General features: G+C 41.5%; 3 protein-coding genes across 3 annotated transcripts; 2 read left to right on the top strand and 1 right to left on the bottom strand.

Moving 5' to 3' along the window:
• Positions 1-702: 702 nt before the first annotated feature.
• Positions 703-2,382, top strand: LOC311037924 (nodal homolog 2-A-like; the record flags this gene model as incomplete). Its single annotated transcript, XM_084047220.1, has 3 exons — positions 703-1,021; positions 1,338-2,101; positions 2,230-2,382. 3 exons carry the CDS (start codon positions 703-705, stop codon positions 2,380-2,382), a joined length of 1,236 nt encoding a protein of 411 aa, XP_083903346.1.
• Positions 2,383-4,511: 2,129 nt separating this feature from the next.
• LOC311037923 (nodal homolog 2-A-like) lies at positions 4,512-6,245 on the top strand (the record flags this gene model as incomplete). Its single annotated transcript, XM_084047219.1, has 3 exons — positions 4,512-4,830; positions 5,209-5,963; positions 6,093-6,245. 3 exons carry the CDS (start codon positions 4,512-4,514, stop codon positions 6,243-6,245), a joined length of 1,227 nt encoding a protein of 408 aa, XP_083903345.1.
• A 1,963-nt stretch (positions 6,246-8,208) lies between these two features.
• On the bottom strand, positions 8,209-12,968 carry LOC311037615 (eukaryotic translation initiation factor 4E-binding protein 2-like). The gene is made up of 3 exons (XM_084046849.1): positions 12,640-12,968; positions 10,049-10,231; positions 8,209-8,641 (listed from the first exon to the last, which is right to left on the bottom strand). Exons 1-3 carry the CDS (start codon positions 12,779-12,781, stop codon positions 8,616-8,618), a joined length of 351 nt encoding a protein of 116 aa, XP_083902975.1. The 5' UTR covers positions 12,782-12,968; the 3' UTR covers positions 8,209-8,615.
• Positions 12,969-13,849: the final 881 nt, after the last annotated feature.

Here is a 13,849-nt window from a genome sequence, read left to right as displayed (position 1 = left end):
TAGTCTGCATTATGGTTATGATATAATGATAAAATGATATAGCTACAATGATAAGGCAAAAAGAAAGTCTCATAAAATGTTAATTGGCGAAAAATAAATAATCCCACGAGAGAAGATGCTGTGAAAAATGATGTCAATTATTAGTCCCATTAGAAAAGTCAACATCTATTTTGTTGCATTAGCAAATGGGCTCGTATAATTAGTTCAGGAGGAATTGGTTTTCCAAATTCATGATTAACTCCTGGGTTGGTCCCCAATTAATCAGTGCCTTGTGTCCAGCTATAATCTGCTTAACTAATATTATTGTCATGTGTCCTTATCAAAGGGATCCCTAATATACACAACAACAAAAATCAGCGCAGTATTAGAGTTTTCACACATCTCCAATGGCCGATTGGTTTCGATACGAACGACCCTTTGAGGTCTATCTGCGCCCCACGGATCACACGGCCACTTCAAAGGCCCGTGGCTTTGACAGAAGTCCCAAAGTGATGGGCTTATATAAGGTAGGGTACACCTCTATGAATCCAGCACACAGCATCAGTCCAGACCAGACAGAGACAAGGCAAGGACCTCTCTCTCTCTCTCTCTCTTCCACTTCAACCAGCTTCACTTGACAACCGCAAGAAGGAATTGGGAATACTTTGGATCATTGCTTGTGCCTACACTACTATTTGGATCTAACTACTACAATTTGGAATAATGGCAGGACCAACTTCATGGGCTTTCCTCTGTGTGCTTCTGGTGGCTCTGGTGTGTCTTCCTCCCGGCACAGAGACCTTCCCGAGGAGCCAGCAGGACGCCCTTCTCCACAGGATGCGGGGCCTCTCTCGGCCCGGCGCCGCCAGACGGCCCGTGCAGCAGCACCAGTCCCAGGGCGGCCTGCCCATGTACATGATGCAGCTCTACCGGACCCTGCTGCAAGACGACAGGGCCTCTGCCGCCAGCGCCAGCCGGACGAGAAGCGAGGATAACCCGCGTCTGCATCACGCCGACTCTGTGATCAGCCTCGTTGCTGAAAGTAAGTAAATAATTAATATGTTCAGGTCATGTTTAGAATTGTTTTGAGCATATATTATATAGGTCCTTATAATTTAGTTTAATTTAACGGAAGGAACGGTTGACTTTATGTTTTTTAATGACCAACACTTGTACTGCAATATGCAATAACTGTACGTTATTTCATTCATTTTACGAATCTTAGCCTACTTTAAAGTGGAACAATCCACTCTGAGACAATATTAGGCCTCTTTATGGTGAAAATGATAATTTGCTATAATTTTTAGTTCATAAATATGGGCAGCAGACTCATTTATTCTTCTTCTCTTCATCATAAGGTTGTCAGCAGAATGGCGAGAGATGGTCAGTCACCTTTGACATGTCTACCATCGCCACCAGCGAGGCGGTCCAGCTGTCTGAGCTTCGCATCCGCCTGCCCGCCTTCAGCCATTCCGCCCACGCCACCGTGGACATCTACCACTCCCAGAGAGGCCAGGAGCAGAGGCAGTTCCTGGGCCGCTCCATCGCCAAACCCAGCTCCATGACCTCCCCTTCCTCCTGGAAGGTGATCGACGTCACCGGGCTGCTCCTCGGCTGGCTGGGGCAGGGTAACCCTGCGCCCAGACCACAAGAGAGCGCCCAAGAGGAGAGAGAAGACGAGGAGGGGGTTCAGGAAGAGGTGGAGCACCTCACAGCCGACCGGGTCATGATGGTAGTCTTCTCGAAGGAGAGCCAGAGCCTGAGAGGTCAGCGAGCCACCACCCTCATCCACACGGCGGAGCAGTCCAAATACGTCACCCTGGACAGGGAGGCGGGGGCTGGATCTGAGGCAAAGCTTGGGCCTCGGAGAACCAAGAGGCACGGCCACCACAGCCAGGAAAAAGAAAGAGTAGCCGGTGCAGCTCCTGTAGAATCCCCTGCAGAGAAGGAAAAGAGCGAGGGACCTCTCTGCAGGAAAGTGGACATGTGGGTGGACTTTGACCAACTGGGCTGGAGCGAGTGGATCGTCTATCCCAAGCGCTACAACGCCTACCGATGTGAGGGCAGCTGTCCTTCACCAGTCGATGAGACCTTCACACCGACTAACCACGCATACATGCAGGTAAGATTGTTGAAGAGTGCAATGTTGCTGTTTTAAACTTTTGGTTCACTGTAATTATTTCTACCATAATCTATATAATGTGGATGTTGATTGTAACCCAGTTTTTTCCTCTCTTTCTCCCTCTCCAGAGTCTTCTGAAGCTTCATCATCCAGACAAGGTCCCATGCCCATCCTGTGTGCCAACCCGCCTGGAATCACTGTCCATGCTGTACTTTGAGAACGGAAAGATGGTGATGAGGCAACACGAGGGCATGGTGGTGCAAGAGTGTGGCTGTCATTGAGAAGGGATCTTACCCTTGTAAAGCCACTAACTAGGCCTATACCTATAGGTCTACAGACAACTGTGTCTGCCAGCTAACCCATAGCCTGATTGTGGTCTGAAGCATGCATGCTTCAGGCTGCAGGCTTATGGAGCTTGGGAGTCACTGAGCCACTCGGGCCCAACATGGAAGTACATGCACTTTACAAAGATGGCCAGCGTGACACCAGGCTAGAACTGATCACTGTCTACAACAGGGCAGGATGAACCCTATGCTGGACACTGGGCTTTGGATTCAGGATATAGCAGGGAACAAATATCACCGGTGTTAAATTGTGACAACAAACAAATAATACTTATGGGCAGTTCTCCCACTGAATGTATTTATGCCATTTTAGATAACACTGCTCCTTAGGATTCTTCTGGGTTTTGATCAGGTCAAACATGGTCAAATATTAAGATGATGGCGTCAGGAAGCGACCCCTAAGGTGATAGATACAGACACCAACAAGACAAGATGCACTAAAGGAAAGCTGTGGTCAAAATGACCAGACTCCTGTACATTTTTGTGCGTGTTTCCTTAAGGTTTTAAGACATGCCAATGACTTATGTAAATGTGAATGAACAATTGTAATATAACAAGCGCTTTATATTTTCTTTAATGTAATGCAATTTTAACCATGAAATAAATTATTTCTTATATTGGTGTGTAATGTGTCTTGATTGCAAGTCGGGGTTAGTTCACTTAAACAAGAAATCCTAAATCATAAACCACACACACTCACACATAAAATGGTAAATGGTGCATTTAGTGCCTTTCAACAATGTGCATTACATCCACTTGAAAACCCACTTTCTATTGTACTGCCCATATTATCATGATTTAAGAAAACATCTATTTGACAAAGTACATGTAGGTCTGTCCCTGGATAATAATTTAGTTAAATATTTATTTGATAACCATACATTCACAATTTCAAATTGTATCCATAAAGCCTGGAACTGAAGAAAACATGCAACTTATGCATATTTACACTGTGATGGATCATACCAACGTGTTCTCACCCCTAATCCTTGAGTTCTTTGTATTGAAAATACTATATTTGAGTTCACAGTATTGTCCAAGCTAAACATTCAAGTCTGTCTTCTGTTCATTTTCTTGGTGTTCTTTTCTCTCTCTCAATGTTTCTCTCTCTCAATGTCTCTCTCTCTCTCTCTCTCTCTCTCTCTCTCTCTGATCAGAGTTATGTATACAGTGTGGTAATTATTGATTTTGTTTATTGTTTATGTATTATTTATTATTTTATTTTATTTATTTTTAGTGTCAGCATGTTGGCACTGGAAAAAATGTTTAATGTGTCTGAATAATCCCGTAAGGGATGGGCTGTGAAAGGCAGCCGGACACGAAAATAAATCATTCATTCATTCATTCCGCCCATTATGATATAATGATAAAATGATATAGTTACAATGATAAGGCGAAAAGAAAGTCTCATAAACATGGTAATGGGCGAAAAAACTAATAATCCCACGAGAGAAGATGCTGTGAAAAAATTATGTCAATTATTAGTCCCGCATTAGAAAAGTCAACATCTATTTTGTTGCATTAGCAAATGGGCTCGTATAATTAGTTCAGGAGGAATTGGTTTTCCAAATTCATGATTAACTCCTGGGTTGGTCCCCAATTAATCAGTGCCTTGTGTCCAGGTATAATCTGCTTATCTAATTCCAGGTATAATCTGTTTATCTAATATTATTGTCATGTGTCCTTATCAAAGGGATCCCTAATATACACAACAACAACAATCAGCGCATTATTAGAGTTTTCTCACATCTCCGATGGCCGATTGGTTTCAATACGAACGACCCTTTGAGGTCTATCTGCGCCCCACGGATCACACGGACACTTCAAAGGCCCGTGGCTTTGACAGAAGTCCCAAAGTGATGGGCTTATATAAGGTAGGGTACACCTCTATGAATCCAGCACAAAGCATCAGTCCAGACCAGACAGAGACAAGGCAAGGACCTCTCTCTCTCTCTCTTCCATTTCAACCAGCTTCTCTTGACAACCGCAAGAAGGAATTGGGAATACTTTGGATCATTGCTTGTGCCTAGACTACTATTTGGATCTAACTACTACTATTTGGAATAATGGCAGGAGCGACTTCATGGGCTTTCCTCTGTGTGCTTCTGGTGGCTCTGGTGTGTCTTCCTCCCGGCACAGAGACCTTCCCGAGGAGCCAGCAGGACGCCCTTCTCCACAGGATGCGGGGCCTCTCTCGGCCCGGCGCCGCCAGACGGCCCGTGCAGCAGCACCAGTCTCAGGGCGGCCTGCCCATGTACATGATGCAGCTCTACCGGACCCTGCTGCAAGACGACAGGGCCTCTGCCACCAGCGCCAGCCGGACGAGAAGCGAGGATAACCCGCGTCTGCATCACGCTGACTCCGTGATCAGCCTCGTTGCTGAAAGTAAGTCAATTATTAATATTAATGTATTCACAGGTGTCTTGTTTAGAATTGTTTTGAGCATATATAGGGTCCTTAAATTGAGTTTAATTTAACGGAAGGAACGGTTGACTTTATGTGCGAATGTTTTAGGCAAACGTTTATTTTTATTGACCAACACTTGTACTGCATTCATTTTATGAATCTTGGCCTAGAGGAGCAATCCACCCACCCTGAGACAATATTAGGCCTGAATCACTCATCAATTTGCTCATCATCACATTGATGTAGCCTATCTCGTTATGGTGCAAATATAATATCATTTTAATATAATTAATATGATATAATTTTGAGTTCATAAATATGGGCAGCAGACTAATTTATTCTTCTTCTCTTCATAAGGTTGTCAACAGAATGGCGAGAGATGGTCAGTCACCTTTGACATGTCTACCATCGCCGCCGGCGAGGCGGTCCAGCTGTCTGAGCTTCGCATCCGCCTGCCCGCCTTCAGCCATTCCGCCCACGCCACCGTGGATATCTACCACTCCCAGAGAGGCCAAGAGCAGAGGCAGTTCCTGGGCCGCTCCATCGCCAAACCCAGCTCCATGACCTCCCCTTCCTCCTGGAAGGTGATCGACGTCACCGGGCTGCTCCTCGGCTGGCTGGGACAGGGTAACCCCGCGCCCAGACCACAAGAGGGCGTCCCGGAGGAGAGAGAAGACGAGGAGGGGGTTCAGGAGCACCTCACAGCCGACCGGGTCATGATGGTAGTCTTCTCGAAGGAGAGCCAGAGCATGAGAGGTCAGCGAGCCACCACCCTCATCCACACGGCGGAGCAGTCCAAATACGTCACCCAGGACAGGGAGGCGGGGGCTGGATCTGAGGCAAAGCTTGGGCCTCGGAGAACCAAGAGGCACGGCCACCACAGCCAGGAAAAAGAAAGAGTAGCCGGCGCAGCTCCTGTAGAATCCCCTGCAGAGAAGGAAAAGAGCGAGGGACCTCTCTGCAGGAAAGTGGACATGTGGGTGGACTTTGACCAACTGGGCTGGAGCGAGTGGATCGTCTATCCCAAGCGCTACAACGCCTACCGCTGTGAGGGCAGCTGTCCTTCACCAGTCGATGAGACCTTCACACCGACTAACCACGCATACATGCAGGTAAGATTGTTGAAGAGTGCAATGTTGTTGTTTTAAACTTTTGGTTCACTGTAATTATTTTATACCATAATCTATATAATGTGGATGTTGATTGTAACCCAGTTTCTTTCTCTCTTTCTCTCTCTCCAGAGTCTTCTGAAGCTTCATCATCCAGACAAGGTCCCATGCCCATCCTGTGTGCCAACCCGCCTGGAATCACTGTCCATGCTGTACTTTGAGAACGGAAAGATGGTGATGAGGCACCACGAGGGCATGGTGGTGCAAGAGTGTGGCTGTCATTGAGAAGGGATCTTATGCCCTTGTAAAACCACTAACTAGGCCTAATACCTATAGGTCTACAGAGAACTGTGTCTGCCAGCTAACCCATGGCCTGATTGTGGTCTGAAGCCACATGCTTCAGTCTGCAGGCTTATGGAGCTTGGGAGTCACTGAGCCACTCAGGGCCCAACATGGAAGTACATGCACTTTACAAAGATGGCCAGTGTGACACCAGGCTAGAACTGATCACTGTCTGCAACAGGGCAGGATGACCCTATGCTGGACACTGGGCTTTGGATTCAGGATATAGCAGCAACAAACACATACTACTTAGACTTATGTGCAGCTCTCCCACTGAATGTATTTATGCCATGTTAGATAACACTGCTCCTTAGGATTCTTCTGGGTTTTGATCAGGTCAAACTTGGTCAAATATTAAGATGATGTTCGAGGCGTCAGAAAGCGACCCTTAAGGTGATAGATACAGACACCAACAAGACAAGATGCACTAAACAGACTAAAGGAAAGCTGTGGTCAAAATGACCAGACTCCTGTACATTTTTGTGCGTGTCTCCATAAGGTTTGAAGACATGCCAATGACTTATGTAAATGTGAATGAACAATTGTAATATAACAAGCGCTTTATCTCTTCTGCAATGTAATGCAATTTTGAGCATGAAATAAATTATTTATTATATTGATGTATAATGTGTCTTGATTGCAAGTTGGGGTTAGTTCACTTAAACGAGAAATCATAAATCATAAACCACACACACTCACACATAAAATGGTGAATGGTGCATTTATATAGTGCCTTTCAACAATGTGCATTACATCCATCCATTCTCACGCTTGCAGTGCTCATCGAGAGCACTTAGGGGTAAGTGTCTTGCTCAAGGACGCTTCGACACTAAGCCAGGCAGATCTGGGGATCGAACCGGGAACCCAAGCGGCCGCTCCTGAGTCACTGCTGCCCTGCTATGATAGATGAATAATTATGCAAAAGAGCCAGCACTGACTGCAAAATGTTTATAAAACCAAAATTCAATTAGGTGAAATGAAATAAGCACACACGTGGACAGAACTTCTCAGCTATTTCTCTCTGTCCTTGTCTCTGACACAGCTGTTCCCTCAGGAACTAAACCTTGTTGAGGGAAAGGAGAATATGGACTTGTGGTCAGTGGTGGAAAAAGTATTTTCAGACGGCCGAAATGTATATAGGGCTGAAGTGGATAATGTATGTTTTGTAATAATAATCAAAATCTACAAAGTAACTAGTAACTAAAGCTTTCAAATAATTGTACTGGAGTAAAAGTACAACATTTGCCTCTGAGATGTAGTGGAGTAGAAGTAAAAGTATTGAAAATGGGAAATACTCCACTAAGTAAAAATACCTCAAAAGTACAGTGCTTGAGTAAATGCACTCAGTTACTTTACACCACTGCTTATGGTTAACCACAAACACAAACACACAGTATACAAAAACAAACATTATTTACAATGCAGGCATAGCATCTCCATACTTATTGTGGTTGTGTTAACCTCACAAAAGGTTAGATGTAAGGGGATGTGGTACTTTTTATAGCTGTTTTTATGTGCAGAAGTACTGTGCAGCTTGTTCATCTCTTCTACTTCAGTCCTCACTCCTCGGAAACAACTCACTGCTTTAAAGATACAAGTCACAACTTCGGTCATGATATCGACATGTGTAGAGAAAGGCAAATATCTAGCTGAAGCAACGGAATTATACCTGATCAAGAAAATACATCTTGTGCATTATTAGAGCTGCTATTTTCGGCGCAGGACACCGCCTTAGATCTGCTATTTTTGGCGCAGGACACCGCCTTTCAAAATGTGTTCATATCAATAGAAATGGATGTCTTTCTACTTTTCTGAAAACTCTTCTGTTTTACATTGTCTCCTGCCAGTTTATTACTCACAACTCCTTCACATCATCAATCAGCGTGGAAACACATCTCTGACTCTATTGGGACTCCGTCACTGATTTTATTTATGCTTAATAAATCATTCCATACATAAATAAAAATACTGTACAAGTAATTTTCAACTGTTATGTTCAACCCTTGGTCACTTCCTTGACAAAAATAGTCACAGTTGGAAGTTAAGCGCTCGTTAAATTGGCACAGACTATGTTGATTTAGTTTCATGCTTCGATTCCACTACTAGACAAATGTGAACACATATTGATAAATACAAATTGTTTTGTACTATTACAAAATACAGATATTTCAAACACTAATGCATCTGACAGCACAAAATAAAACAGCTTGAGCTGTTTGTAATTTTCTTGCATGCGTCCATGACACACACACAATAACAACAGTAGGAAGTACTGTGTTCACTGGCTTAGCAAGGCATGTTGTAGCTGATTCTTCAAATATCCATTTCAAACTGGGCATCTGAAAAAAAAACACAAATGCTGCAATTTAGTAAACACAAATGCATGCACACATGTACTGTTACAGTACATTCACAACACGACATCACAACGATTAGATTCGATTACGATTCTTTGGTAAGCAATTCAATGCATCATAAAATCTAAAATGTCACCATGATTTGATCATTTTGGTACAATTAAATACATTTCAATACAGGCTTTTTTAATACATTGAATTAAAGGACAACTTTGTTTTTTTACAACCACGGTTTATATTTTAGCTTGTGATTAAAGTAAATAAAAGGTGACTGTTATTTTTTTTTTTCATTTACTGCTTTCTATAGTTTTAGCAATTTTCATGATCTTTTTTACAGTGGGCCGGGGCATTCTGTCGGTAGCTAAATATGTATTTTTTACACAATAAAAAAGGTCCTGTGGTCTTTGATGGTCAGATGTGAGTTATTGGGGGATAGAAGAGCTACTATAAATAATAATAAAGAAAACGCTGGGTTATTGTGTAAAAAAATACATATTTAGCCACCGGACAGAATGCCCCCGCCCACTCTAAAAAATATGGCGAAAATTGCTAAAACTATAGAAAGCAGTAAATTAAAAGAAAATAACACACATCTTTTATTTACTTTAATTACAACCTAAAACATAAACCTTGGTTGTAAAAAAACAAAGTTGTCCTTTAACAATTTTTTTCAAATAATGGAAAATAGTAGTTAAAAGTAAACTTTATTTATAAAGCGCTTATTAAAACAAGGTTACAAAGTGCTTTAAAGGTAGGATAATTGGTTTTCTTTGGTTAAAATAAGTGTTAAATAGCTCTGTATTCTGATAGTACTCATTGCTATAGAGTGTTTGTTCAGTAACGGGAGTCTCCATGTCTCTCCAGCTCTTTATTAAACAGAAAAATAGGTCGGGATACCAATTTTCTCCAATCGGGATAGAGAACCCAGACCGGATATAGATTAAACAAGTGCAACTGGAAGTGATGACACAAACTGGAATGCTATAAAAATTAAGCTGATAAATGGGTACTCTCTCCTGATAGGTTGAAATTTTGCAACCCACCTGAAAATGGAGAGATGGGGGGAGATTCCTGTTACTAAAAAACACTCTATCCACCTGTTTCCGCGGGAATTTACTGGGGCACAGGCCCTATGCATAGGCCTGGTGGGGGACATATCCGGAGGCATTGCACATGTATAGCCTACAACCGGAACTGACGCCCACACTCCGCTGGGAACTTGTGGATAGCAATGATTACTATCAGAATATAGTGCTCTAACCTTTTAACAAAACCAAAATCTCACTTACCCTACCTAAAATTAAATAAATAATATGAAATAAAATCAGCAACAGAATAAAAAATGATATGCATAAATACAGTATATAGTGCAGTGAGAAATGACTGTACCTGTACTTTCATCTAGCAGGGGGCTGTGGTTTGAATCATTGTGGACTGTTTCTGGCAGTACGGGGCAGTCAGGTTTAAGTGGCCTGGTGACCCCTGGGATATCAGGCAGGATGGGGGGAGTAGACGCCAGGGGAGATGTTCGACACTGCAGGAGGAACTTCCTGTCATAGATGATTCTGGTTCCTGGGGTTGCAGGAAGTTCAGTCGTATGCAGGATTCACATAGGGGCAGAAATAAAATGGAAGATATTTATGAGACTTTAATTTTTATTTTTGACACCAGTTTCACCAGGCACTTAACCCATTAAGACCGTGAAGGGAACGCATGTGTGTCATTTTAGATTTCTTTGGCTATTCAAAAATAGCAGACCTACAAGCTCATAGCGTGGCACAGAGTGCTGTGCTATGAGCTTATAGATCTGTTTTTGAATAATTGCGAAAATGTGTGCAAATCTTTGAATATGTATATTTTACATATTCCCCCTGGGGGGGCCCTGGAACAACACATTTTGAGATGGGGGTCCGCGGCCAAATATATATAATTTTGGGGGTCCTTGACATGAAAAAGTTTTGTTCCAGGGACCCCCAAAAGCAAAGATTTTTTGTAAAAATGTAGTTTAAAAAATATATATATATTGAAGGATTTGCACAAGATTTCATGATAAAAAAAATTGCAAATCTACAAGCTCATAGCGCGGCACTCGGTGCCGTGCTATGAGCTTGTACATCTGCTATTTTTGAATAGCCAAAGAATAAAATAAATGTAAAAATCTAAAATGACACAGATGCGTTCCCAGTCTTAATGGGTTAAAAGTAATAATTCCTCTTTAAGATTTCATAATAAGTAAATAACATCAAAGATTTAGTTTCAGAGGATTGTGGCACCTCTTTGCAAATTTAATGCCATGACCAACTGTTTCAAATACCCCAGGTATTGGCTATACACAGCTGTTTAAAATACTGGTGGTCTCTTGAAAATACCTTTAAACTAATTTGTATACATTTTCTTCAATATAGAATGGAGCGCATATGAACATGAATAACACAACTTTTCCTGCCATCAGTTTCTTAGCAGTAATATAAAGGAAACCATTCAGTGAGGAAAATGTGAGATGTTTTGGAGATGGACACATTTCAAAACAATATGTGAACTGACCTGGCTTAGGTTATATAGGGACAAGATACAGTAGCACGTGACCACTTTGAATTGCTCAACAGCAGTGTGTGACTCAAGCTATACCAGAAGAAAACACAGTAATTAGCTAAATTAAAGTGTGAATGACCTGCGTTATACGTTAAAAGGATCCCTGGCTAATAAGCCTTATATGCCTTAATACATTATAATTGCCCTCTATAAGTAAAATGAAGAAATACTTCATCTTATACTCAAGGGGGACAAGTTCAACGCCTGTGGCAGGTTGATTATGTAATTTGTCCATGTGCTGTGGTCCAGCCCTATGGAATGTATGGAATGCATGTGCTCATAAAACGTATTTAACGTATTGTTTTGATGCTCATATCAACCTTTAAGTGTTAAGTTGTTTTTTAGTTATGTTTATTTTTTACGTAAGATTGTTTATTGCTGGACCACACATGGACAAATGACATCATCAACTTGCAACTGTTGTTGTCCCCCGGGCCTTGAGTAAAAACTATTTATAAAATAAGTGAAAAAATTAAGGTATTTTTATCATTATTTTGTTATAGAGGGAAATTCTAATGTATTAAGGCATATAAGGCTTATTAGCCAGGCGTCCTTTTAGGCGTTGCCTTCAATAACTTGAGTTCATCCTAATATGAAAAACTGTAATAGTCAGTGACAGTGAACCCTTGGTCTGGCAAACAGGCAACACCTGAATGCACTTAATATGTCACTTGTTAAAAGTTTCTAAAAGTGTTTATGTACATGTTAATATGATGTAGCTACAACAGGAGCAACTACAGAAACGTCGTCTTACGACAAATACTAGTCTACATTAAACATATGTGGTCTGCCTCGACTTTTGGTCCTCTGAATTCTGACATTCACTATTAGGCTACTCTTGTATAAGCATATTTCCTGTCCTTGCGTTCAAAACACTAGTGATAAGCAGTGGTGGAAGAAGTACGCACATATTTTACTTAAGTAAAAGTACTTGAGTAAATGTACAAAAGTACTGGCATCAAAATGTACTAAAAGTACCAAAAGTAAAAGTAATGCCCCATTTCACAACTTTTCAAATGTATACAAATCTTTTGAAAATAGCATATCTACAAGCTCACAATGCATAGATCTGCTATTTTTCAATGGCCGAAATATATAGGGTTGAAGTGGGTAATGTATGTTTTGTAATAACAATCAAAATCTACAAAGCATCTAGTAACTAAAGTTTTCAAATACATGTGGAGTGGAATAAAAGTACAATATTTGGATCTGAGATGTAGTGGAGTAGAAGTAAAGTAAATAATACCTCAATATTTTACTTAAGTACAGTACTTGAGTAAATGTACTTAGTTACTTTCCACCACTGGTAATAATTTCATTATTAACGGTTTAAATAAAGAAAATACATATTATTAGGCTATTCTCCCCATGGCCCATGCTGGGCTTACCTCCCGGGGTGGTGCTGAACAGAGTTCCTCCGGGGGTAGTGGAGTAATCCTGGGGCATCAGAGCCGCATCGTGGATGAGAACTCGTCTGGTGGCTGGAATGGCCTGACTCGTAGTGGTGATCGGAGCTCCTCGCGTTGACATGTCTGTTATAACAGCAACAAACAACAACAGCACTGTACCGTCCCAAACCGACTGTGCTAAGCCTCAGTAAACACGCTACCACGTAGACGAGGCTGTCTGTGGGAATCTTTAACTTGGAGATCTGATCCTGACGTCCCGAATCCTGCTGTCACTCGCGTTCCATTGAGCGACCACGTGTTCGCACGGACTCCAAAACAACCTCACAGGCTTCCGTGTAAACAGCGTGATCCGAGGGACGGACCGGCCTCTGATTGGCTGAGAGAGAGGGCGCGTCGTCATTCACACTGTACACTAACTGTACACACTTAACACTGACCCACTTTACGTTAACCACACACCAGCCGAGCCCTGTGGAATGTAACGAACAATATGTACTCGAGTGCTGCACTTTGAGTACAATTTTGTAAAACTTGAGGTACTTTTACCTTAGTTACTGGAGTATTTCCAATTTTCAATACTTTTACTTCTACTCCATTACATCTCAGAGGCAAATATTGTACTTTTACTCCTCTACAATTATTTGAACATTTTAGTTACTAGTTACTTTGTAGATTTTGATTATTATTACAACACATACAGTAACCACTTCGGCCCTATGTTATACCTAGGCCATTTAAAAATAGCCCAAGCTCACAATGGTGTAGATCTGCTATTCTCAAAGATTTTTATACATTTTATATACATTTGAAAAGTTGTGAAATGGCACATTCAACTTTTGGTACTTTAAGTACATTTTGATACCAATACTTTTGTAGCTTTTACTCAAGTCAATTTTGAATTTCGGACATTTACTTGTAACAGAGTATTTCTACTTTGCAGTATTGATACTTTTACTTAAGTAAAACATTAAATGTACCTGGAAAAAGTACTAACATTTTTAGTACTTTTCCCACCACTGACATTAGCCCTGAGCATGCTATGTAGAATTTCTCAAACATTAATAATCATTTATTTCACATTTTATTTTCGCTATTCCTGTACAACAAACTAGGGCTTAATTGGTTAAATGGCATAGGCTGCTATAGTGGTTATTATTTGGGGGAATTTAAATAATTGGATATATGCTAT

This window comes from Gymnoscopelus microlampas (assembly GCF_963454915.1).
Source record: "Gymnoscopelus microlampas genome assembly, chromosome: 21".
NCBI classification, from domain to species: Eukaryota; Metazoa; Chordata; class Actinopteri; order Myctophiformes; family Myctophidae; genus Gymnoscopelus; species Gymnoscopelus microlampas.
This window is presented reverse-complemented; position numbering and strand designations above follow the sequence as displayed.